The 26,861-nt window shown below is 41.5% G+C and overlaps 1 protein-coding gene across 5 annotated transcripts in view; it reads right to left on the minus strand.

The window, feature by feature from the left end:
• Positions 1-26,861, minus strand: part of Abcc9 (ATP binding cassette subfamily C member 9) — a 117,575-nt gene that overhangs the window by 54,198 nt on the left and 36,516 nt on the right. For all 5 annotated transcript variants that reach the window (XM_036182183.1, XM_036182182.1, XM_036182184.1 and 2 more), the window contains exons 14-18: positions 25,942-26,084; positions 18,659-18,767; positions 12,669-12,773; positions 10,840-10,912; positions 5,966-6,071 (exon numbers count right to left, since the gene is read on the minus strand). In XM_036182183.1, coding sequence (XP_036038076.1) covers positions 5,966-6,071; positions 10,840-10,912; positions 12,669-12,773; positions 18,659-18,767; positions 25,942-26,084 — 536 coding nt within the window. The remainder of the gene's footprint in view (positions 1-5,965; positions 6,072-10,839; positions 10,913-12,668; positions 12,774-18,658; positions 18,768-25,941; positions 26,085-26,861) is intronic.

The following is a 26,861-nucleotide window of genomic DNA, read 5'->3' on the forward strand; positions in this document are numbered from 1 at the left end:
CAGCTCTCTCCCACACAAACTTCTGCCTCATGTAACAGCTTGTCTTCTGCTCTGGAAACTTGAAATTTTTCCCTAAAACACAGTTGCCTATGGTTCTGTATGGTCAACTTCTTCCTATCATTAAAATTTGATTTCAATCTATTTAAATTCCTCATGCTATGGATCAGAAGCAATGCCTTAAAAATCTAAACAATATGGGGCATGTTGTCCATCAAGGATCATGCATGTCAAACTGCAACACGACACAACTGTGGAGTGGCGAGACTCAGGTCAAAGTAGGACTGCACTGATTCCTGTCGTGATACACTCGTTGTGAGGGGAAAACATCGGTGAAGATCATTACTCTGTACTTGAATTTTGAAGGATTTAGGCTCACCTGAATTCTATTCTTTTGAAAGATCTTTACTAAATAGCTGTACATAATTGATCTAATCCAAAAATAAGTATTATTTTATTTCAGACAGTGCTCTATGCTTTTTGTGAGAAAATGTACCTAATTACATTACCTAGTGATAAATTCATTTTAGAACTTGTAAGAGCTAACTCCAGTGTTACACACTGCTAATGACATGATGACAGATAATAGATGCAAAGAATCATTAATATGAGATGAATAAAATACCAGACTAAAAAAAAGTCTCTCAACAAGTATCCCCTGATTTAAGTAATTCATGAAAAACAGACACTAAAATACTTCATTTTTCAATTGAGACACCAAATAAGTGGTAACATTACTTAAGTCATCTATGAAAGAAAAGCAGATGTATTGGAAGTTAGAGGGCTTGTTTGTGTATTGTTCATCCAGATGGAAATTCCCACCATACAACTGGATATGTCAATCCAGGTTGGAGACTTGGAAACCATCAACGTGTCCAAATAATGATTGAGTACATTCCCACTATATTAAACATTAACTAAAATATTTATTGGAGCTGGGGATATAATTCAGTGGGTAAAGTCCTGGCAGCCAACCCTGACTGGCCTGACCTCAAGCCCTGGGACACATGTGGTAGAAGGAGAGGATCCTTTAAATTGCTCTCTGAACTCCACACTGTGCTGGAGCATATGCATCTCCCACACTAAATAATTAAACTTAATACATATTTTTGGTCACCTCCTGGTACTGAGACTACCAGAGACACCAAGAGAAGGAAGGTTCTCTCCTTCCTGCATGGTGATGCACTGTTGCCAGAGCATGATAAACGGTAAGTACCAAGATGAGCAGACAATCTCCATGGAAACATATTTCTGGGCATGTCTGTGAAAGCATTTTCAGAGAATTTTAACAGGAGGCAAGACCCACTCTGAATTGGGGTGGCACTATCCCACTGGGCTGGAAAAAAGGAGAAAGAATTGAACACCAGCACCCACGCCTCTCCACCTCCTGAGTGCATAGGCCATGTCATCAACTGCCTCTTGCTCCTGCAGCCCTGGCTTCTCCATCATGCACTCTGGAAATTTGAGGGAAAAAACCCTTCCTTCGGGATTTTTGTCAAGTATTTTCTCACAGCTGAAGGCAAAGTAACTAATTAATAGAGCTGATACCATAGATAAGATGAAGATCGGACCACACTAAGAAAATGCCAGGAGAACTCGAAGCTGGAGAAAGTGCATAGCAGATGCCCATGCATTACATTGCCCAAACAAAAAACAGGTAAATCCCATATGCCAGAAACATGGCATAGCAGTGGGCATGAGACCCACAAAGAAAAGGAGATGAGAATTTAGATGGTAAAGGACTCACGAACCACTGTTTAGGTTCCCACAGAACCGCCATAGACTTTTACTTGAGAGACAGGTTCAGTTGAGAAGCTGCACTTTGGTGGAACCCAGGAACTGCAGGATCACGGGGGAGGAGACACAGAGGCCTCTGGGGGCTGTCAGAAGAGCCAGGGCGGTACCCTTAGGAGAACTGTGTTAAGCAGATGAAGAGAAGCGTCCAGTTGCCTGGGCTTGCAGGGCTGGTGAGAGGAGAAGATGGACCAGCAAGAGATGATGAGCACAGAAGGCAAGTGCCTGTGATGCACACAAGAGAGACTGCAGCATCAAATACACTCGTTTTGAGGTGCCTGGAGAATTTCCAAATGACCTTGACCATGAAGCAGAGTTCCAAGCTTAAGGGAGACCAGGAAGGAAATGAAGACTTTGGAATGATTTCCTGTCTTGACACGTGTGTTAGATAACAAAATTCCAGTCTCCATTCCCTTATTACTTACAGAAAAGATCAGTAAATGGTTCCAACAATCTTAATTTGTTTACAAGAGAACAAAAGACTAGGAGCAGAGAATGAAAACTGAAGTCTTGGGAAGCTGTGTGATGATTTGGTAACTACAGAAGCAGAAGACGGAGGAAGAAGGCAGAATCCCAGAAAACATCACCGCTGAACAAACTGACTGAGGAAAAGAAATCAATGGGATGGGCAAAGACAAGTGGCTTGTGTTGTTCGAATCTTAGATGGTCTTTTACTAAAACAACAACAACAACAACAAAAAAAAAAAAAAAAAAAAAAAAAAAAACCCAAAAAAACCCAGAGCCAGATATCAGGGTGAAAGTCGAAAGATCAGAGAAACAGAGCAAGCCACAGCCAACCTCATTTCACCAACTCCTCAGCCAATCCTGTTTCCACAGATCCTCAGACTGAAAGCCTCCGAGTCCTCACCCCGAAGGGTCTCAGCTGAACTTCCTTAGTTCCTGTTTCCTCATGCCTTATACACCTTTCTCCTCTGTGGGATGACTCATCCCTAACAGGCTTGTGGGCTATCCGGCCCAAACCAGTAACAAAGATACTTTCTGAGAGCCAGCCTGGGTCTGCTTAAGGGCCTTAACAACAGCAGCTGAGACATGATCTGGAGATGACCTGAGCCAATGAGAGGCAGCCATGTCACCCCAGCAGACGCATATTCATCAGACCTCTTCCCAGGGTCGGGTGGAGGGTATATAAGGCTTGCCTCTTTCTGAATAAACTGGGCTTATTGTTTCGACATTCTCCCGGAGTCTGTGTGGTTTGACTCTGCACCTACTTGGCCCTGACCCCAAAGGGAACAACAGCAAAGGACCTGCTACACTCCTCCCCATAGTCACTTCCTGGGATTAAAGGTGTGTGTGCTTCCCAGTACTGGGATTAAAGGTGCGTGTCATCACTGCCTGGCTCTGTTTCCAGTGTAGCCTTGAACTCACGGAGATCCAGATGGATCTCTGCCTCCCAAGTGATAGGATTAAGGGTGTGTGCCACCACTGTCTGGCCTCTATGTCTAATCTAGTGGCTGGCTCTATCCTCTGATCCTCAGGCAAGCTTTATTAGGGTACACAATATATCACCACAGGCTTATTATTTTTTTGGGGGGGGTTGGCTGCTTTCTAAGATGAGGTCTCATTATATAGCCCAGGCTAGCCTCAAAGTCATGATCCTCCTTCCTCATCATCCTACAAACTGGGATTACAGACACTTGCCACTGTGCCTTACTACATTGATAATGGGAAGAACTGCACTGTAAGTTTTGCTAGAGACTAATAAGCAAGGAAGTCATCTGAGTATGAAAAGTATTAGTAACAGCATCAGGTGACTGGGAGGCAAAATCAGGTCATGCCTACAATGTGTCCCATGAAATTAAGGATGTGGTAGTTTAAAATTAATTACTTTGTGTGTGGACACACATATGCCATGGTACAAAATATGTAACAATATGTCCAGGAGTTATTATGTAAACTAATTTCATTCTTGACTTCTTTATCACCACTTTCCAGTAATATACATTTTAATGCAATAAGATGGAATATACACATTCTACATTCTTGAGAATGGAAGTAAACAACCTACTCAGATTACAAAATGTATTCTATATTGTAATGCTGCTTATTTGCTAAGCAAACTATAATAATCATGAATGGTAATGCCCAGAGTAAGATGGCATCAACTGGAGTGCAGGTGCAGAAAATTAAGTAACTCCAGTGTGAAGACCAGATTAGAAGTCCCTGGAGGCGGAAGAAGAGGACTTCTACATTTTCCCGCCACTATCTCACATTCTTACAAATTTCAACTTTGGTAAAACAATGTTAAATGGAAATCAAGTAATTTGATTATGATGGCAACTGTTGCATCACAATCCGGAGGGATCTGCTTCTCCCTCCGGAGCCAAGGATGACGGTGGGAAGGCAGACACTGCTTAGTGTCTAACTGCAGTGACCAGTAAATGGAGCAGTCATGATTTCCTGAGCTATCCTCTCAAAGTGAGCAATTATTTCATGGCTACTGCCTTCTAGATTTTTCCAACACAAATAAAATAGACACTCAGCTTTTCTCAGCTTCCTTCCTTTGCCAATGATACTGCCAGCAAGAGTCCTAGGCCAAATTTCACAGCCAAGCATTTCTTTCTCCTAGCATTTCAAGGGCCCAGAAACAATCTTTAGTCCCTCAGAGACACCGTGTACATCAACAGCTGGCTACACACAGTGGAACTTGTGATCACGAATTCAACTGGACCCTTTATAGCAAGGCTGCTCAAGTTTAGTACAACTACTGGTGTGAGGGCGACTCTGGGTTGTGAGTTTCATGATGTACCTCAGGTTGCTTAGCAGATGTCTCCACCCTTTGTCAACCAGAAGAGCAGCAAAATAGCGCTCAAACATGTCTCCATACATGGCTAAGTTCCTGGGGAAGAATCACACCTAGGTATGAACTCCTAGACAACACTCTTATTTATCTATTTGCTTATTATGTATGTATGTATGTATGTATGTATGTATGTATGTATGTATGTATTTGACAAAAAGTTACAACTAGTTCCTTCATATACTGCCCATGAGGAATCAACTAGGTAGAGCAAACTAAGTAAACTTAGTTTTCTCTTCGGTACTCAGCCCTGTACTAGTGTAGCCCCATATCACTCTAGTACCTCAACCTGTTTGCAGACCCTGCATCACTGGGTTAGTGACCTCTCTTAGTGCTAATTGAGGAGTTCGCTCTTGGCAAACATCCCTTTTAGTGTCTCAGCACTTGAAGAAGCACCAGATTGGGCAACTTCCTCTTCACTTCTTTGTGAGCTGCACAGCACACTAGGCTGTCCTACCCATGTGTTCCTCAATACCTCTAGTGTCTGGCTTACATTAAATGGGAAGAGAAATTGTTGCTTCTCAGCAACTTCTGAAGACTTTAGAAAAGATCACTTGATATTTGTTCCCTGGACATCAAACCCTTGATCTGCTCGCATTTAAGCTTTATAGGTAGTATAAATTTTCCATAACTTATTTTATTACAGAATAAATTTTGTAATTTATTTGAGTGTTCCCTATTTACATCCAAAAATTTGTCTTTACCACCCCAACCTTTTAACTTAGGATGTACTAGTTTTTTACTACCATTAACTATGGCAGTGAGTTGCTTTATAATTTTTATGATATTTGAGGTTTCCACTTTTTTATATTTCTGTGATTTTTATTTTTAGATATTTGCAGAGTTCATAAATTCTATGGCCCTGTAAATGGAGACCTATTGTTCTAGTTTTCCCTTGGAAGATTTTTAGTTGTGTGACAGAACAGAAACCTGTTAAAAGCACTGTCCTAGATAGCGAGAACTGTAACCTTGATACAGCCTAGAGTCACCTGAGCAAAGAATTCTCTCAGTTAAGGGATTATCCTGATCAGATTCACCTATGGACAAGTCTATAGGGAATTGTCTTCACTGATAATTAATATACAAAGACCCAGTCCACTGTGGTTGGCACCATCCCCTAAGTGTGTAACACTGGGTTGTAGAGGAGAGCTACCTAAGTGTGAGCTAGGTGTACCAGCAAGCAGCATTCCTCTATGGTTTCGACTACAAGTCCGTCGTTGATTGCCTGCCTTGACTTCCCTCAGCGATGGACAGTGGCTTGGACGTGTAAGCCAAACAAAACCTGTCTCTCCCTGAGTTGCCTTTGGTCTGAGTGTTTACATAGCCACAGAGGGAAACTATAACAGGAATACTTACTTGCTCCAGTAAACTTTCCCTTCCAGGGTCTGCATCTCACCGAGGATAGCGAGGAGAAGAGACGATTTCCCACACCCTACTTGGCCCACAATCATGGTTAACTGACCTAGAGAAACAAAGCAGAGGATAGGAAGGTGAGAAAGGCTTCCCATCACCTAATGAAACAGAAACCCAGCCGTGGTGGGCATTCTGGGACTTGCAGCACCAGGAAGACAGACAGCTAGGAAGATCACTGCAAGCTCAAGGCCTGCCTGGTCTACATTGGAAGTCCCAAGCCAACAAGAAACACACAGCGAGACCCTGTCTCAAACACTAAAAGAAAAAAATCACCAAAATAAAAATTTTAAAAAAAAAGATGAAATTCCAAGACATTTAGAGAGGCCTTGTGTTTCGATCCCTAGTCCAGTTTGACTCCAGGCAGTGAAGTAAACAGCTCCTCCCCCCATCTTTTGGCAAAGGGAAAGAAAAAGTGAAACCTATGGGTCTTAACTTATTACTTGAAAGAACTCCTGTGGGCTAGGCTGCCCTCAAACTTGCTATGAGTTTCTGACCCTTCTGCCTCTGCCAACTGAGCTACATCGCAACCCATGCTATAGTGTTTTTAAATGGAAAAGAGTTAATATGACTAAAGAATAAAAGAAACAACTTCTTAACCTACCAATATTATCTTTAACTTTGTTGTTGAATTCACGCAGTAAAAGGGCGATTGTGACAAGTTAGTTGAGATGAAGTGATCTGGATGCTGTTAGGACTCTGGTTCCTCGTTTCAACCTCCAAGTATGAGAGAAAATGTCCAACCCACCAACCATTACACCAGGCTGAGCAAATATTTTTATTCAGTCAAATATCTGAAATAAAATTATTGTGAGCATCCCTCCATAGCTTGTGCTTGGGGTGCTGTTATAAATGCTATTGTTTTGTTAATTTCCTTCTTGGACAATTTGTTGCTAGCACATCAAAATACAGAAATAAAACTTAACCAAGGAAGAAGAGCATCACATTAAAAATGGTGGTGCATGCAGAAAAGAGAAGAAGATGGAAATAACCCCAGGATTATGTGATTGACAAACTAATATTATTAAAATGCCTGTGCTTCCCAACATAATCTACAGAATATATTACATGCAATACATTTCCAAGCCTCCATGATCTGTGTGGTAATGACACATTGGGGGACAGAATGGAATATAGAGCTGAGAACTAACCCATATGTCACCTAATCTGCCATAAGCACTTCAGGATCACATGGCAGGGAAGAAGCAAGTGGTTATGGGAAAACCAATGTCCACTTGCAAAAGAATGGGATTTGACTCTTCAGTTCTATACTAAAGTCATCTCATAGTGATGCAAAGACCTGATAGTCAGAGTGGAAGCTTCAAAACCTTCCAAGAAAGCACAGGGAAAGAACTTCTTCACACTGGCCTTGGCAATGAATTTTTGGTTTTCAAATGAAAACAAAACAAAACATAGCAAATGAAAATACCTCAAAATATAAATGATACAGCAAAGGAAACAGTGAACAGAGAGAAAATGACAGAAAATGCCCCAAACCTTCTACCTGATGAAGTATCAACATTCAAAAATCACAGAATTCCAAACAACTCAATAGCAGAAAAATAGAACGTGAGCATTCAGTACAAAAAGAAAGTATGAAGGTTACTTGAATATTAAAAACAGAACTACCATATCTTTGCCCCTCTGTCTGTACAAAATAGTTAAAATTCAGATAGTAAAAGATATCTGTGTTCCCACATTCACTGAAGCATTTTTCACAATATTAAAGCAGATAGAAACAATCCAATGTCTACTAACAGGGTAAGAAAACATGCTACATACATGTAATAAAATGTTCATCTACAAAAGAAGGAAGTTCTATGTAACAATATAGCAGAATCTTGTGGGATTGTGCTAAGTAAAATAGGACAGACCAAAAAGAAAAATACTGCATGAGTGATGAATATGGCCTATAGCAGTCAAACTCACAGAAGAAGAAACTGCAAAGGTGGTCACTAGTAAATAGAGGAAGGGTACTGTGGGATATTGTTTAATGGATATAAATTTTCCAAAAATGCTTCAATACCTGCTCAGCATAATATCTAAATAACTCTAATATAAGGCAGGATAGCTCATGGTATGCTTGTCCCACAACAGTTTATAAAGTAAAAGAATAATAAAAGGAAGTGGTTTTTGGAAGCAGCTATATATTATGTTCTTGATTGCCATGGCATCAGAGACCTACACTAGGCTCAAACTCTCAAAATAGGAAGAAAGACTCTTAGAGCCATAGGTGCTGGATGACTCAAGGAATTGGTGTTTTCCAAACAGGGCAGTGGTACATATGCGACCACAGCAATTATGGAAGCATGCATAAGAACTGTGAAAACTCAAACTAGACAAAATCCCAGCATGTGGCAGGGAGGTGGACATGAGATCCTGCCACTACGTGAGGAGCTGTTAGCATCTGATAGCTGCTGGGAGAGGGAGAGTCAGTTTCACTTACTGATGTGACCCCTGGTAGATCAATCATACTTCAGGTCAGGCCCCACTCCCAAGAGTAACTTCACAACCGAAACTATGTTTGATGGGTTTAAAAAAGAAGTCAAAAATTCAAAGTTATGGGAATAAGAACATGAGGGTGGGGTTGTAAGATGGAAGTGAAAATGATAAAAATACATTGTAAAAATTCTGAAAATAATTAATAAAATATATATTTTTTAATTTTAATTTTTATTTTTATTTTTTATGTGTTTTAATTTTATACATCAGCCATGGGTTCCCCTGTCCTCCCTGCTCCAGTCCCCACCCCACCTTCCCCTCTGCCCCTCCCCTCCATTCCCATGTCCTCCAGGACCAAGACACCCCTGGGGATTCATTTAAACCTGGTGGATTCAGTACAGGCAGGTCCTGTCCCTCCTTCCAGGCTGAGCATGTGTCCCTGTGTAAGCCCAAGGTTCCAAACAGCCAGCTCATGCACTAAGGACAGGTCCCTGTCCCACAGCCTGGGTGCCATCAAACAGATCAAGCTATTCAATTGTCTCACTTATCCAGAAATATTATTTTAAAGAAACTTAAAATGAAAATGTTGTGGGATAAACTTTTTGTACACTGTAAAGATGCATCAGTGGTTTACCTTGCCTGCCAAGGCACCTTCTGACTGGTTTCATAAAGGGCTGAATGGTCAATAGCTAGGCAGGAGAGGATAAGTGGGATTTCTGGGGCATAGAGGAACTCTGAGAAGAAGAAAGGTGGAATTAGCCAGCCAGACATGAAAGAAATGGGATGCATGGTACTGAACAGAGATACGAGCCACATGGCAGAACACAGATCGATACAAATGGGTTAGTTTAAGTTTTAAGAGCTACTTGGGAACAAGCCTAAGCTAAGGCCAAGAACTCATGAATAAGAAGTCTCTGAACCATTATTTGGGAGCTAGCAGTCCAGACAAAGCCTGCCTACAATGAAATACTAAATAGATACAGCTATTGTAAACTGGTTGCACCTCAATAAAACTTAAAGGCAAGAAAATTAATTCGCAAATAAAATGACCAGATGGGTGATCCTGAAGTATTTTCAAGTGCCATCTGTTGTGGGATATTTAAGCAAACTGTGCAGAGATGTGTCACTGCTATACCTTACCTGTCTAAGGCACATGATTGGTTAAATAAAAAGCTGAATGGCCAATAGCTAGGCGGGAGAGATTAGGTGGGACTTCCAAGCAGAAAGAGGAACTCGAGGTTAGAAACTGGTGCCACAAAAGATGCCAGTGAGAAATGGAGGGAGTAGAACACAGAGAATGGAGGAGAGGTGAAGGGCCATGTGGCAAAATGTGCATCAATATGAATTGGTTAATTTAAGTTACAGGAGCTAGCTGGGAACGAGCCTATGATAAAGGGCAAGCTTTCATAATTAATAATGTCTCCGTGTCATTATTTGGGGGGTGGCAGTCCAAAGAAAGTCCAACTACAGCCATCAGTATCTTTCGGGGCCTCAGACATTTTCACACATAGCCTTTCTTTAAAGCTGTTCTCGCTGGGCGGCGGTGGCACACACCCTTAATCCCATCAGTCAGGAGGCAGAGGCAGGTGGATCTCTGTGCGTTTGAGGCCAGCCTGGGCTATATACAGAGTGAGTTCCAGGAAAGGTGCCAAAGCACACAGAGAAACCTTGTCCCAAAAGTAAACAAACAAGTAAATAATAAAGTTGCTCTCGAACACAATGAGAAACCAATAATCCCAATTCTTTAAGTACCTCAAATCACTGAATGAATGGTAAATAACCTTGTCCAAAGACACAGATTTTTAAATGACAGTCCAGTTTTATAATTTCTAGTTCACAGTGATATAGTTGTCTCATGAAGAACAAGTCATATAAACTTATGGCTGTATCCTTTTAAACTCCTTTAACAGGCAGGTGAGATGGGAGAAAGATCAATGGTTAAGATTAAGGGAACCAGAGTTCAGATTCCCCAAACCAAAGTAAGTCCAGTTAGCCCTAGAGATGGAGGCAGGGCATTCCCAGAGCAAGATGATGCAGACAGGGCATTCCCAGAGCAAGCTGGCAATCCAGACAAGCCGTATCACTGAGCTCTGGGTTTAACTGAGAGACCCTGCTTCACTGAGTATGGTGGAAGATTAGTTGAAGAAGATTCTGAACCTCAGTTTTGAACCTCCACATATATGAACTCACCCCACCCCACCCCACCCCACCCCACACTCTCACACACATGCAACAATGTTCATACACACATTCACACCATACACACACATACACACATGAAATGAAAATTAAATAAACATTAATAAAGCCCCCTTTCACTTTTTGTTAGGTTCAATTATCTTGGAAAAATACCAAAATGCTTATGCAATGAGTCTTACCTGTTGGAATTCGAATGTCAATATTGGATAAGGTAGCTAAACCACTGCCCCATGAAAAGTATCCATTTGTCACCTATTAAATAAGAATATAGGAAGTAAGTTGGTGTGTGGTACTAGTGAATAACTAAAGGAAATCCCCTTTCCAGTGTTCGCAACTGTAACACAAGTTACAGCACACAGCAGTAGTCGGATCTGAGTTCTACCTGTTTAGTGGTATAAATGAGAAACAAAGACTCAGAGGCTAGAGAGAGGGCTCAGCAGTTCAGAGCACTTGCTGCACTCATACAGCTCATGTGTTCAGTTCCCAGCACTCACATCACTTGGCTCACAACCAACTGTAACTCCAGCTCCAGGGCATCCATCCAATTCCCTCCTCTTGTCTCTGCCAGCACTTACACACATGTGGTACATATAAACTCACACAGGGATACATATACACATACAAATAACAAACAAGTAAATGCACACTTCTCTAAATTGAAAAAATTATATTAACCTGTCATGTACTAGAAAAGGAAAGCAGTTCTCATGTCACCAGTGAATGTGAGGACATGACTAAGAGGTCTCTGGTGACAGATGTGAGAAGTGACTGAAGATGACACAGTGTCATCTGAGTGTAGGAAGAAAAATTAGGGTCTGAAACCACCAGACAAGAGCCTGGAACATGGTCACTCCTAAACAAGCACCTGCATGCTTTCCATAGGCCAGGCATTGAACCTCACTGCCTTGGCCTGGCCTGGGAAGTGCAGAGGATCTGGAGAACAAGTTTCTATATGAGAAATGTTCTAGGACTCTGAAAATACAATGTCCAGGAGCCTCTGTTCTGGAACCTGCTCATCATTGGCCTCTCCCTGGGATTTGTCCCAGCCATCAGTTCCCAGATGTGCCCCCAAAGCTTCCATTTCTACCTGAGTTCTGTCTAAGCACAAAAGGCTGGGGAAAGTATAAAGCCAAGTTTGAAACTATTATCAAAAGCACTGTGGGGCAGGATAAACTGAGTGAAACTGTACAGTACATGTATTCATGTTGGGCACCAATTTCTTCCCAGTTCAAACATTCTGTCCTGCAGGGAAGCTTACCAAGACTCAGGAATTTCAAAAGGAAGGCTCCTTGAGACTCAGGCAATAAGCAACTCACAAGTATCAAGAAGTATCTGAAACTTACAAGATTCACACCGCTTATCAATCCCTATCAGTAAAGACTGAGGAGGCGACTCTCTGACCTGTCAAGTTCCCTATAGTTTGTGTTGAGATCTTGGGTTCCAGCTTCCCTGAGTCATCATCCATTCTGGAGTGGATGTAGCGGCTTTGTGTCATCTGTGGTCCTGTAGGGAACCCCTGACCCATATTCCTGTAAATAACCCCAGTAGACTCAGTGGTTCACCAAGTTGAACTCTAATGGTGCCATTACATTACTTTGTCATTAGTTTCCTATCTTTGGTGAGTAGATGTTTATTCATATCTCTCTGGGAATAGTACTATGCAACAACTAACTTCTCCTTGTTTTCCTTTAAAAATGGAATTATAAAATACTGATATTTTCTATGAATCAGTTTCTATGTGAGTACTAGAGGAATGAGTTGAATACTAGCTTCTGGTAGATATGAAAGAAATGTTCTTTTATGGGTACCAAATGCCAAGCTGAAACTGAACCTGTGGTTAAGAAGCAAAGAAAAGAATGATAAACTCATTGGCATATGCTTTAAAGACTGTCAGGGCTGAGATCCCAGTAAGGACACGCGGAAGACACATTTGGGACACTTGCAGACGTCAGCCTAGAATGTAACATAAACGCTTCCACTTACGTAAGAACATAAGAGATGAACTAACCTTGATTGCAATATCCTCTGTCTCTGCTGGCCGAAGACGGCGTGATTGCTCGTAGCTGTCCAGGTGGTATCTTCCAGGCTGCTTCCTGTTTATTGGTTTTGATTGCTGTGTTACAAATAGAAAAGGACAGAAGTTGAAGCCTTATAAAAACATTGAGATTTTTACTGAACATTCACTCACATGGCTATTTCACTTCAATTCCAAGAAAAACAAGCAAAGTGAATGTCAAGTTTTAGTCTTTCCTGGGGCTTCTCCACAAGAGCAAACAGTGAGAAAAGTATCTAGTTAAAACGCTAATTAACTGACCTCTTGGGAAAATTAAAAGAGAGATATAGTACTTGGAAATGATGATGGGCAGAGTGCTGATCCCTGGAGCTTGTTGGCTTTAGTCTAGCCCAGGAAACCTGAGCCCCTGGTTCGTTGAGAGCCCTTGCCTCAAAGAATAGGCAGAGGGTAAGAGAGGATATGGATACCCTCACCAAGCCTCTCTGTATGCATAGGCTTGTGAGCCCACCTACCCCCACACACACACAGCACTCAGACACAAATATACACACACAAATAAATATTTTTAAACCCAGTGTACTATAAACAGGCTGATTAGATTAGCCCTGAACAAAATGCAATCCATTTTGGAGAGCCATCAGACTTATAAACAAACATTCCAGGAGTATATTTACTGATCATTTTGGGGAATCATGAGAAGTTGGCATGTGCACATAAATCAGACTGAGCTAGAACACACCCAGGAATCTATTGGGGACTATCAAAAGAAAAAGACCTAGGACGTTTTGCTACGCAAAGGTGGACAGTGCTTCACCAGGAGATCCACAGGAGCTATGCTGTGATCTGATCTACCTCAAATGCAGTACAGTTCTTCATCAGCACACAGACCTAATCACTACAAGGAAGCTGCAGCAGTAAGGGGAGGAGCGTGCCTTTGCCTGTAAAATACTTGTAAGCAGACCTGAGTTCAATACTCAGAACCCTAATTTAAAAAAAGAGAAAAGAGCTGGATGTCCTGGCAGGACTTGCAGGCTCAGCCCTGAAGACGTGGAGATAGGCCAGCTCAACTCACAGGAAGCACTTCAGGCCAGGGAGGGGCTCTTGAAAAACAAGGTGGATGGCACTCAAGGAATGACAGCCAAGGTCTCTACACACACACAGGAGTTCACAAAGTGCATGCACACACACATGCACACACGCATGCATACACACGCATGCACATACGCATACACACACACACACACACACACACACACACACACACACACACACACACACACACACACACACGGGCCTGGAGAAATGGCTCAATGGCTAAAAGCACTGACTGCTCTTCTAGAGGACTTGGGTTCAGTTCCTAGCACCCACATGGAGGTAAAAACTGGTTGTACCTCCTGCCCTCTTCTGGCTTACATGGGCACTGCACACATGTGCTGCATAGACATACATGTAGGTAAAATACCCATACACATAAAAAAGATTTTAAAAAATTTAGAGTGAAAAAGCTCAATGTTTTCTACAAATTTAACAATGAAGTAGTTCTCCAAAATAATTATATGCCTTATTAAAATATCTTGTAGAGATGATTGGGTTTAAAATATAACAGTTTAAAACTGTTAATTTGCCTAGAAAAGAAAATGACTCTAGAAGCATGAAACTTCTAAAAATATTTCTGTCTGAAAGTTCAGGTTTAACATTTAAAAAATAGATAACTTCTATGAGAACTAACAATGTCTGAAAATAACCAGTAATTTAATCCAAACAAGATACTGCCTTTCCAACTTCCATTAATTGATATTCCAAAAGAACATCAACCATCAAACAGAACAATGCCAAGTCTTCATGGGAGCAACACAAACCAAACCTCAGTATGAAAACAGATATCAGAGGAACAGCAGAGGTCAGGACATCTAGGAAACACACACACACACTCATACACACACACACACACACACACACACACACACACACACACACTATACCTTGCTTTAAAAGAAAAGGGGGTGGGTGATGAAATATTATGTCTGCCCTCCCCACAGCCCTCACAGATAACGCTGGAAGCACAGTGCACAGAACATTCTCAAATCACCACAACTCTTTAGGGTGGATGTACTTTGTATGCTGAGTAGATCTGTACCTATATTCTAGCATCACCATCTTCTAGAGCCATGACTACTGTGGTAGTGCTGCCCCAGAGGCTCAGAAGAATGACTTCATGCTCTTCGTGGGACCAAGGCAAGGATGACAAGTGGAGATGTGTTGACAGAGACTTGAGTCACAGCTCCATCGATATAACTTGAAGAGACTTTGGCCCTAGAATATCACCAACTCTCTGTGTCAATGCTACAGCCAAAATCACTCAACTCTAAGCTCTCACTGAATACAAGCATCCCAAACACTCTCAAGGATGAGTTTCCACTAGTATTGTTTTCAAACACACGGCATTTTAAAAAAGCATGTCTTTTGTGGTTTGGGCCATCCACAGTGATGAATGACCCTCGACAGCACTAGAAGTCCAACCTAGATTCAATAACTGAAGATATTGGATGTGTCTGAAGGAGATTCTTTTTCCTTCCAGAATTCTTTTTGCAGTGGAATTTTACTCCTCTACCTCATCTTGTACAGAAAACAATTCTTCAGATAACTCCAACTCCATGAACTTGACCTCCTCTTTCTTTGAGGTTGTCTTGCTCTGTTCACTCTGTCTCCCTAGAAAATGGTCTAATGTATTCTTTGGGAGAGGAAGATCATCAAAAGTGTGAGGAGCTGTTTCTAATCAAAGATTTTATTTTCTTAAAAAATATAGATACACTTGAATGCATTTTTAAAGATTTGTGTGTGTGTGTGTGTGTGTGTGTGTGTGTGTGTGTGTGTGTGTGTGTATGTGAGAGAGAGAGAGAGAGAGGTTTGTGTAGGTGCACACAGAGGCAGAAGAGGCCATAGAGGGCATTTGATCCCCTGGAGCTGGAATTACAAGTGATTATGAGCTGCCCAACTGGGGTGTTAGGAACCAAACTCAGATTCACTGCAAGAACATCAAGTGCTCTTATGATGATGAGTTGCCTCTCTAGCCCTCATGAATTTCTTGTGTGGTCCATGCAGAGATGCAACCCATGACCGGGACACTATAAGCTCTCTGCTTTAACCTGGACTGGCCAGCCATTCATGTGTATTTGGATTTATGCACATTTCCACACAGCATCAAGCATCCTTTGCAGTCTTGCTGTGGCAACACAAACAGGCACACATGCCAGTTATTTCTCAGACAAAAATCACACCTGTTCAATGAGACAACCAAAAAGATTTTTTGTTTTGTTTTGTTTTTCGAGACCAGGTTTCTCTGTGTAGCTTTGGTGCCTGTCCTGGATCTCGTGCTGTAGACCAGGCTGGCTTCGAACTCACAGAGATCCACCTACCTCTACCTCCCGAGTGCTGGGATTAAAGGTGTGAGCCACCACCGCCCAGCCAAAAAGAAGATTTTTTTTTTTTTACTTTAACTACAGAAAAGCAAATAAAACAGTACATATAAAAATATTCAGGCACCTGGCTTAACTATTTTTAGCAGTTTTAAACACAAACAAAGAAAAATTTTAATACAGATGGATTTCCTGGCAAGGACTTTCTGAGTTCCATTCAGCTCCACTCAGAAGACTCAGAAGACTGATGTACATTTTTATTGGGTTGAGCATGTGTGACAAATGTATTCATGTTTTTTTTCAAACAGTTTCATAAATGACTAATACTAAGTTATAATAACATGATGCATCTAGTGACTTTACTCTTAAGAAATAGGTACATTGCTTTTAATGGACTGTTTCAGACATACCTTTCATGAAAGTGGTTTTTATTCATTCATTCATTCATTTATTTGTTTGTTTATTTATTTAGTGTGTGTGTGTGTTGTATATTTGTGCATATGGAGACCAGATATCATCTTTCACTGCTCTCCCCTGTATAATTTGAGACAGGGACTCTGCTAGATTGGCTGGCCAGCAAAACCCAGGGATCTCCTATTTTTGCCTCTGCAGCCCTGGAATTACAAGGACACATCATTACACTCAGATTTATATGTGGATGCTGGGGGTATAAACTCAGGTCCTCATGCTTGTGTGACTATCCCTTTACAAAAAGAGCCACCTCCATAACCAAAGAAAGGTTTCAACCAGTCGCATTGACTTAAAGCTTGTCTCATGGTGTATGTTCTGTCAATTTCCATCTCCAATGCTGATGTTTCTTCTTGGGTGACAGGAAATGTTGTAAAAATATCAACAGCAAAATACACGACTTGATCTCACCCTAATGGTAATTGCCTGCCTCCTTAATCAGTGCCCTGTTTTAGTGAATTGCTCCACTGTCTACCCAGCAGTCAGCCAATCAGAAAGCATCCATCCTCCAGTCTTCCTTCTTCCTTGTTGCCATCTAATCTTTCAACACATTTTTATTAATGGAACATACAAAAGATACAGAGGGATCTGGAGGTGTAGCTCAGTAATAGAGCATTTGCTTAGCATGGATGAGGCCCTGGGTCAGCAACAGAGAGAGAGAGAGAGAGAGAGAGAGAGAGAGAGAGAGAGAGAGAGAGAGAGACTGAATTTAATCACTTCTTCACCATAGTCACCACAGCTGCAGCAAACTTCTAATTCTAGCCATCATCTCTTGCCTGTGTTATTATAACCACCTCTACTCACTTCCCAGGTCCAATCTTTGCCCTATTGACCTCTCTCAGTAATCAAATTAGCTTTTTGAACAATAAGTAAGATTATACCATGCTTATAATTCCAGCATTTGGGTTGTGGAAGTAGGAGGAAGAATAGGGATTCCAGGTCATTCTCAGTAGCATAGAGTTCCAGACCAGTCTGGGATACATGAGACACTGTCTCCTAAACCAAAAACAAACAAGCATCCTTGTTCAACAACTTCTACCACACTTCCATAAGTCTCAGCCCTTCCTGTGTTCTACCCAACCCTGTCCTTACCATAATTGTGCCTCCTCTTCCTCTTTGTCACCAGGCTCTAAACACACTGCCCTTCTGCTCTTTATATGAACCAAATTAATCCACTGCTCAAGATATTTACATGCGCTAGCCTTCCTGTTTCCCAGTGTCCCTCCGGAAGACATGCATCTGTGTTATTCAAGTCTTGGCCCAAATGCTGGCTCTTCAGAGGGGCCATCAGGTGAATGGCTACCCTAATTTCGAGTTCCCTTCACCTTTTCATGTCCTTTTCACTTTTTTTCAACACAGGAAATGGTCTTGTCATTTCAAACTAATTTATCACTTGATTCCTGCTGCAGGAAAACAAACCATGCTGGGAGAGACCTTGTGTACCTTGTTGAGAGTGACAGTCCAGTTCTTGGCATTAACCACAGTGTAGCCAGTGAGTCTGGAAGCCTGATGAACACATGACAAGTGTTGATTTCTACTGTGCATGACACATGTTCAAACAGTACTGACTGCGTCCAGACCTTATCAGCTATTGAGTAAATATTGTTGGCAAGGATGAATGAACCTGCCGGTTTACAAGTGAAAAGACTCAGGTTAAAATTCTGGTTCTGGCCCTTCTAACTTTATGACTGCTCAAGCCACTGAAGCATGCAAAGCCAGTGTGTTCAGATGAAAATAAAAACAAGTAATGTACTGTAATATGTTAAGTGAATCAGAATACTTAATGTACCAGGAAACATGTCTTAAATGTGTGCTAAAATGTGTGCTAGAGATAAAACACCGCCTAAGAATGTGGGTAAGAAGAAACAATATCTCAATTCCCTTTTGAATCAAGAAGAGGGTCATTTCTCTCTCAATTTATAGAGGCAATATTCCTGTACCTGTATATTGATTTCAGACATGTGAGGATGATTTTTATATAAGCAAGTATCCATTTTTCTTTGTGTAGATTAAAACAAATAAAGGTTACAGTTTTTTCTAACTGCATTAAAACATATCATTTGTTTGGCCTGTCCTCTGTACAGCAAGACAAATGCTCACCACTCCAGTGTGCTTCTTACAGGACTCGAAAGGCAGCGTGCCCTCAGCAGTCCGCCAGCTGTCCTCGCCAATCTCATCACTCAAGAGAAACTCATTCAGCTTTTGAACACTGCAGAAAGAAACCAAGAGACACTGTGTCAGGAAACTAGGTGAGGTAATTGTCTAAGAAGAGCATTGACTTGTTCACTCTGGGACTTTGTTACTAACATCTGACTGCATAGATCCAAAAAAATCACAGCACTGGAACTGTCTTAGGAAATGGTATGCTATCCATCTTGAATGACAAGCATTTCTTTTTGATGTATGCACGGTGTAGCTGCCATTGTGCTCTCATGTTTTAAAGGGTGTGATTTGAAGAAACAGCTTTGTCAGCTACAAGAATCTCCCTTGCACACACTCGTGTTGTACCTCTGAACAAGACCAAGTGCCAAGACCAGACTCATGAGTCTTGACCTCCAGGCTTAACAGTGCCTGGCTCATGTTGCTATATGGATGCTTGCTCAATAAATCAAAGGATAAACAGACTAATGATTCACATACTATATCTGGTGGGTCCAAGTCTCCATTTCTCCCTTCTAGTATGCACACAAATCTCACTGAAGCTTTTACGGAATACATAAGCCTTAATGTTGCTGGACACTGAGAAAGCATGACTCCTCAGCTACACTGGGAGTGGAAAGAACTTTCTCTTCTTTGTGGAACATCCTGTCCTTTCTAGCTTTTAGTCATCAAGCTGACACAGCCTAAAGTCTCAATTGAAAGATTTCCTTGATCAGATTGGCCTGTGGGCAGTCTGTGGGGATTACACTGATTGATTGACCTGTGGGTGAGTCTCTGGGGATGGCCTTGATTGTCGATTGATGTAGGAGGGTCCAGTCCACTGGGGGTAACCATCATTCCCTATGGGAGATGGCCCTGAGCAGAATAAAAAAAGCTGACCAAGCATAGACCTCCAGTAGAGCCAGCAAGCAGCATTCCTCTACAGCTGATGTTTCGAGTTCCTGCCTTGACTCCCCTAAATGAAGGACTGTGATTTGGAATTATAAACTGAAATAAACCCTTTCCTCATCTGAGTTGTCTTGAGTCAGAATATTCATCATGTCAACAGAAATAAAGCTGAGACATGTCCTCCTTGGTGCCTCCAGTTACACTGTCCATAGACAGTGTCCGGTGTTAAACCTCTGAACCTCCCTGCCCCATTCCTCTAGGCCAGTGGGTGGTTCTCAGCCCGTGGGTCACAACCCTTTGGAGGTAGCCTAGCAGATATCCTGCATAGCAGATATTTACATTATGGTTCATAACAGCAGCAAAATCACAGTTATGAAGTAGGGACGAAATAATTTTAAGGTTGAAGGACACCACATCATGAGGAATGCTATAGTAAAGGGTTGCAGCATTGGGAAGGTTGAGAACCACTAACCTAGGCTCTCTGGCTGAAGGTCCCACATACTACTGCATTATCACAGCTTTGGTATTGTGTGTTATTTATATCTCTCCTATTAGACTGTGAACACCTTTAAGATCAAAGCTCTGGCTGAAGGTCCCACATACTACTGCATTATCACAGCTTTGGTAATATGTTTTATATCTCTCCTACAGACTGTGATCACCTTTAAAAGCAAAGCTCTCTGTTCTCTGGAGCTATCTCAATGTGTGTGGTGTGATACCTCAGTGAGGCTAGTGAGAGAATAAGTAGCTAATGAGTAGCAAATGCATCTCCTGCTTGTACAAGATCCTTTCAGAAAGTGCACAAATCCTGACCAGAGGTGAAGTTGCTTCGGCCACACTACCTTTACACTGCAAACACATGAATGTAAGACGCCCTCTCTCAGATGTCAAATGGCACAGCACTCACTCGTCTTCCAAAATCTTCCCATCATCTCCCAGCCTTGTCCCCTGAGAGTTCTAGAGTCAGAACCATTTCTCCATCCACACAAAACCACCTTTGACCCCTCCAAGTGCACTAAGACATCTAGGTACTTACTCCTCCCTCTGCCACCTCTAATAAAACTCGTTTTCCTCTTTCTCCAACTAGTCAAAAGCCAGTTATCCTTTGCGAGTTAGCAAGTACAGTTGCACCCTTCAGACCATCGGGAATCAGACAACCTCCCACTCCTCTAATTAAACTGAGGGTCATCTACAGGCCACGCCCCTCTGTGTATAGGGAGTCATTTTGCTTCTTGGCCTCTCTGAATCCACAGTGGGCTCTCTGCTCATGGCTACCTATCTCTCTTCTTTGCAGTTGTTAATGCAGCCACCAGAGAAAGAAGACCCACATAAGATGCTCAGGCATTGGGTGGTAAAAATGGTGATCAATGAGTAAAATTGAGATTTGTAAAAAGACCTACAGTATTCAGAAAGTGTTCTGGCTATTTCTGTGCATTGTCATGTTCTTATCAGCCTTCAGAAGTAGGTGATATTATGGTATTCATTTGATAAATGAGAAAACTGAGTCTCAGATACAACCACACAACACACCTAAAGTTGAACAATAAGTACTTTATGTCTGGGATTTGAAAGTAGGCGTAGCTGATACCAATAAGTTTGCTGGCCTGCCTTCAGCACTGTTAAGCTCAGTATTTTACTAATGTCTCACTTGTTTAGGAAATTGACAAAAGTGTTTACAGTTTTACATATGCACATGACCAGTTCACTTCTCAAATACTACTTTGGTTTTTTAGTATATGTTTTATTTTTGATTATCTGTCTGTTATGGGTATGCACATGGAGTACAGGTACAGGCACAAGGGGAAGCCAGAAAAGGTTGTTAGATCCCCTGTAGTTGGACTTGTAGGAGGTGGTGAGCTGTCTAACATGGGTGCTGGAAACCTAACTTGGGTCCTGGAAGAATACTATGAGATCTTACCCACCAAATCATCACTATGTGATCTTACCCACTGAGTCATCATTATGTGATCTTACCCACCGAGTCACCACTCCAACCCTTCAAATATTACATTGGATATTTAGATGCAACTTGAAAACCTTGGACAGGTATTACAGTCCTGAAGAATAACTGATATTTGTGGTTGATAGTTGCATGGTTTTTGATAGAGATTATGAAGTTTTGTCAACTGAAATACAAGACCTGGCCAAGGTGTAAGCATGCTTGACAATAAGTATCAGTAACTATTTATTTTACAGGTGGTGATCCAGGAGATGTGCCAGGCAGAAATGTCTCTGAGAGGCACACAAGAGAAAAAACAATGTTTGCTGTTGTTGTTACTTTCCACTTGAAACGAGAGGTTTCTTTAATAATATTTTTTCCTCTGGCAAATAACATCTTTGGACATAGTTACTACATTACGTATCAAATACCAAATACCTATAAGGAATACTCCAGAAGGGCAAAACACATAAATTATTCCTAAGGAAGTGGAGAATAAAGTCTAGCATTGTGAAAAAAAATCACTCACTCAAATACTTTTTGTGTTTGAGATAGGGTCTCAGAGAGCCCAAGTTGGTCTTAAACTCATTATGGAGCAGAGCAGAGGGTAACTCTGAAATTCTGACTCTTCTGACTCTACCTCCCAAGCCCTTGGATTACAGACATGTGCCACTAGGCCTGCTTTTTTTCTAAGAACTTTAATATTTTTAATTTTAATTTCACATGCATGGGTGTTTTGTCTGTGTGTACATCTGTGCACCACTAGCATGCCTGTTACCTGCACAGGCCAGAAGGGGCTGTTGGATTCCCTGGAACTGGAGTCAAATTTTAAATAACAAGTGACATATCTCTAGTCTGTTTTGCAACACTTCACCCTAAAACTCAAACAGGGTGGGAGGTTTGAGGCTGTGCCAAGACAGCCTGGATCCCATTTGCCTCTTGGCTGCATTTTGTTACAAATGTAATAGCAGGTGTATCGCATGTGTGCATGTACGCATGCTCTACCCAATGAACATCACAAGGCTACCTGGCTATCGATACGAACTCTTTCAAAAGAAAGAGTAGGACTTATCCTGGGGCAGGGAATTCTGTATGGCCTTACATTTTCCTCTAGTGAAGACGTTTCTCAGTTTCTCTCATGCACACAATAGCAGAAGTTCATGAGTTTGCTTCAGCCCATTCCAACCCACCAAGTTTCTGAATATATTTAAGAGTCCAGTGAAGAACTTATGGCTTCTAGAGTCCTGAAGAGGAGATTTCAAAATCAGCTGACCAAAGTCTCCAATTATAAACAGGCAGCTCAGCTCACTGCCGGCCAACTGGCATTTGAGGTTGGTCACGGGTTCCCAGGCACTGAAGCAAATGCAGAAGCCAGTTGACACTGGGAAAATGCTTGTTTGGGTTCCCAGAAGCAGTACCCAGTGGGGAAAAAGGTCTGGCCACTTCTGTTGACCCACCGTCTCTGTAGGACCTGCAAATCAACCCTGGACGTCATTTTAGAGAAGTGTGCTTTTAGAAGCACATTCTGTTTGCGCTGTGGCTTGGGGAAGCTGGCCTGGGGCCCTGGAAGTACGCTGGGCTTTATCAAACTGGCAAATGCCTTTTCCCCAGAAGGGATAAAGGGAGAGGGCCATGAGAAATCCACAGAGGGCTTCACCTACCTTCCACCGTACTAGGATTGTAGCACAGCATTTGAGTTCTTTGTTCTTTTTCAAACCAACTTTCAAAGTCCTTTTAATGTTTGGCAGGCTCCTTATTTCAAAGTTGTGATTTGTTATATGATACAGATTGCTTTTTATTCTGACTTCTAGTGCAGAGTCAAGTTTCAGTTAATTAAGACTGCAACCATGGAAGGGATGGCCGTTAAATGGAGAAAATGAAAATAAGGACCAAAATAGCAGACTCTGGCTATTTATCAGTTTTATTGTTTGAAGTGGCTTCCCTTCCAGAGTGCTGCCTAATTTGGAAGGCTGACTGTGAACTAGAGATCTATGTAAGCCATCCAAGGGCAGAACAATGAGAGAAGAAATGAGGGTAGCCGAGGCCAGAGTGTATGAGCTCTAAAGCCCAGCAGCTTTGGAGCAGTTGCTGATCACCTGGCTCCAAGAAGAGGATTGAAGCTATGTTAGAATGCCATCCCCCACCACCACTCTGTCTGAACCTAGTGCTTTTCTGGCTAGCTCATCTGAATTCTAAAATTATCTGGTAGTTAATCTATGGCAAGTCAGTATAAACTGTTGCCTACAACCAAGGTATTGAACATCAAATGCAAGGTGTCTCGGTAATGTATGTGCCTTGTGGAATTTCAAAATTATTTCATTTTGAAATGTTCTACTTTGCTGTTGATGGTATAATGGACCCTTAAGGGGTACTCGTTAAGGGCTCAGGTTTTCTTCAGTGTTGGAGCATGTAGACGTTTCTTTCAAAGGTCAAATATAAAAATGACAAAAGCTGTGTGCAGCACATGCTAAGAGTCTATAAGGCATGTAAAAATTGCAAAGTGAGGGTGAAATATGACTTCAAGACTGTCCTGTTTATACAATGGTTTAGGACAGTAGATGGTGGCACAGAGAACATAGTGTGTCATTTCAACACATTGTGTGTGTATGGTACAAATGGAAGACGTGAGAAATGGTCACCATCATATGACACCTGCTTGTAGCTGTAAATTATGGGAAATTATAACCAAGACAAAGTCTACCCTGGCTGGAAGCATACTTGAGAGAGAAAGTTAACAGTTTTTCAAGTCTTCCTAATCCTCAAAGAATATGAGCTGGGATTATTATTTTTTGGGGGCGGGGGAGATTAAACTGAAATCCATGCAGCATATTCTGTTGATTCAAACATATTTCATCACTGATACTATAGACTGGTAAAGCTTCAGTGGGAAACATGATGACCATGTTCATAGATATATTAAATATACATATAAGCTTTGACCTACATAATATTAAATATATGTATAAGCTTTGGCCTACATCACTTAGATGAAAAGTATCATTGCCATCTCGATCAAGAACCTTTAAGGTACCACCAAAACTGTCACCGTCACTTATAGCCAACAATCTGAGCCAAGCCAACCATCAGAGAAGACTTCAAAGATAAAAGGAGGTATTTGCCTCGATATTAAGCATGTTGCGGCAGAGAGATAAAGTCCTTCTAAATGTCTGGTAAAAAGCTAATTGTTCAATCAATTAGACTGTTTCTAAAGAATGGATTGTGGCATGGCCAGGAAGGTTCCTCCTGCAGCAGATGGGAACAAATATAGAAGACAACCACCAGACATTATTCAGAGAATGAGAGACCTTGGAACACTTGACCCCAAATGGAATGTCTCCATCAAATCCCTCAAAGGTCAAGGAACCCTGGGGAAGAGGAGGCAGAAAGAGTGTAAAAGCCAGAGGGGGTGGAGGACACCAGGAGAACAAGCTCTCTGAGTCAACATGAGCAAGGCTCCTAGGAACTCACAGAGACTGAGCAGCAAGCACAAGGGCCTGCCTGTGTCTGCACCAGCTCCTCTGTGTTTACATTTTGACTTCCAGTTTAGTGTTTTTATGGGATTCATGAATGTGCAAACAAGTGGGTCTCTGATTCTTGTGCCTTCTCTTAGGATCTTTTCCTTCTGTTGATTTGTCCTGTTCAACTTTAATGTGATAGTTTTTGTCTTATTATATTTTATTTTGTTATGTTTTTATGAATGAATGAATGAAAATTTATCCACTAGGGTAAAGGTTAAAACTGAACTGTCACTTATTCCTACTGTGAGAGGGAAAGTCAGTTTTCTCCAATGGCGCGATACTTTGTACATCAGCCACTCCAGGATAGGACTCATGTTCAGGAGTAGTTAACCAACATATAGTGAACTCCATGGTGTTTTGTTTCTTGCATTTTGTCATGTGTGTGTTTGTGTGTGTATGTGTTTGTGCACGTCTCTCTCTATCTCTGTGTGTGTGTGTGTGTGTGTGTGTGTGTGCGTGTGTGTTTATTTGGATACAATTTGGTGGGTTTTTTGATGCAGTTTTACTTTTTTTCTTGTTTTTGTTTTTTGGTTGTTGTATGGATTTTTGTTTGTTTGTTTGTTTTGAGAAAAGTTTTTGAGAACTTTAAGTTGGGTTGGGGGAGGGGAAGGATCTGGAAGGACTTAGAGAAGGGGAAGAATATGATCAAAATGATTTAAATTTAAAAATAGTTTTAAATAATAAAAAATAAAATAATAAACCCCACCCTACAACACTTTCATAGGAACTAAAACACTAAAAGTTAACATAGTCAATTTCTAACAATGGCAATCTCTGACAGCGTTTTTTATGGTTCCTCTTGTACTCTTGCAAACCCACCAGTAGGGGCACTTATTATTCATCAATAAGCAAAGAAACCTAGATAGCTTAGTGCATACCTGATGATGGCTTTGACTGCAAATCGGACCACTGTGGACAGCAGGAAGAGTGGGGTGACAAGGATGTGGAAGAGAGACAGAGAGGCAAAGGCTTCTGCAGGTTTCAGGGTGTTTCCACTGGCATATGCATGTGTCACAAACGTCTGCACAAACACAAAAAAAGGTTTATTTAAAATGTTCTGGCGGAAGTGGTACAAGTGGCACACATGCTGACATTGAACTCTCCTAACCTAGCATCTCCTCCCTGCTGCCAGGTCCGCTGAAACCATAAAGAATAAGTACTTACCCCAGACTCATGAGACATAGTGATCTGCACATGATCCTAGCAGTCAGCTTGAGAGACAGACAAGACAGCTTATTTATAGACTAGGAAAGTGGCTTCTCTCAAATTACTGTGTATGGAGGAATAAACCGAGCAGAGAACTCAGAGTCCCCAACACCCAGCCAAATGCTTCCCAAGCAACCCAGACTTGCTATTCTAAGCAGAGAGTGGTCTAGTGTTTAAAGGTCTCTACTGTACAACTGTACTAAAACTCCAACACTGTAGTCCAGTGAAGACTTATTCTCATTTGTGAACACTATATGGTGAGAAATAGAATGCAATATTTAACATGTCCTGGTTTGCTCATATGAACTATTTTGTTACAAGAATGTATGAGAACCAGGCCACCATGTTGAAGATGGACACTTTCCAACCACTGTTAGTTATAATTCACCTTCACCTACACTTGGGAGTAGGTTTTATTGTCGTGGTTGGGCAAGGTACTGACATGTAGTAGAGTTGAAGCCAGGAATGCCACTATTTATACTAGTGCTAAGGATATCCCCTTACAGCAAAGAATGGTCTAAACCAAAGTATCTGCGCTGTCAGGGCTGAGCAATCCTGGACTAGAACCATTGGGTTGGAAACTACAGAGAAG

Source organism: Onychomys torridus, chromosome 3 (genome assembly GCF_903995425.1).
Source record: "Onychomys torridus chromosome 3, mOncTor1.1, whole genome shotgun sequence".
NCBI classification, from domain to species: Eukaryota; Metazoa; Chordata; class Mammalia; order Rodentia; family Cricetidae; genus Onychomys; species Onychomys torridus.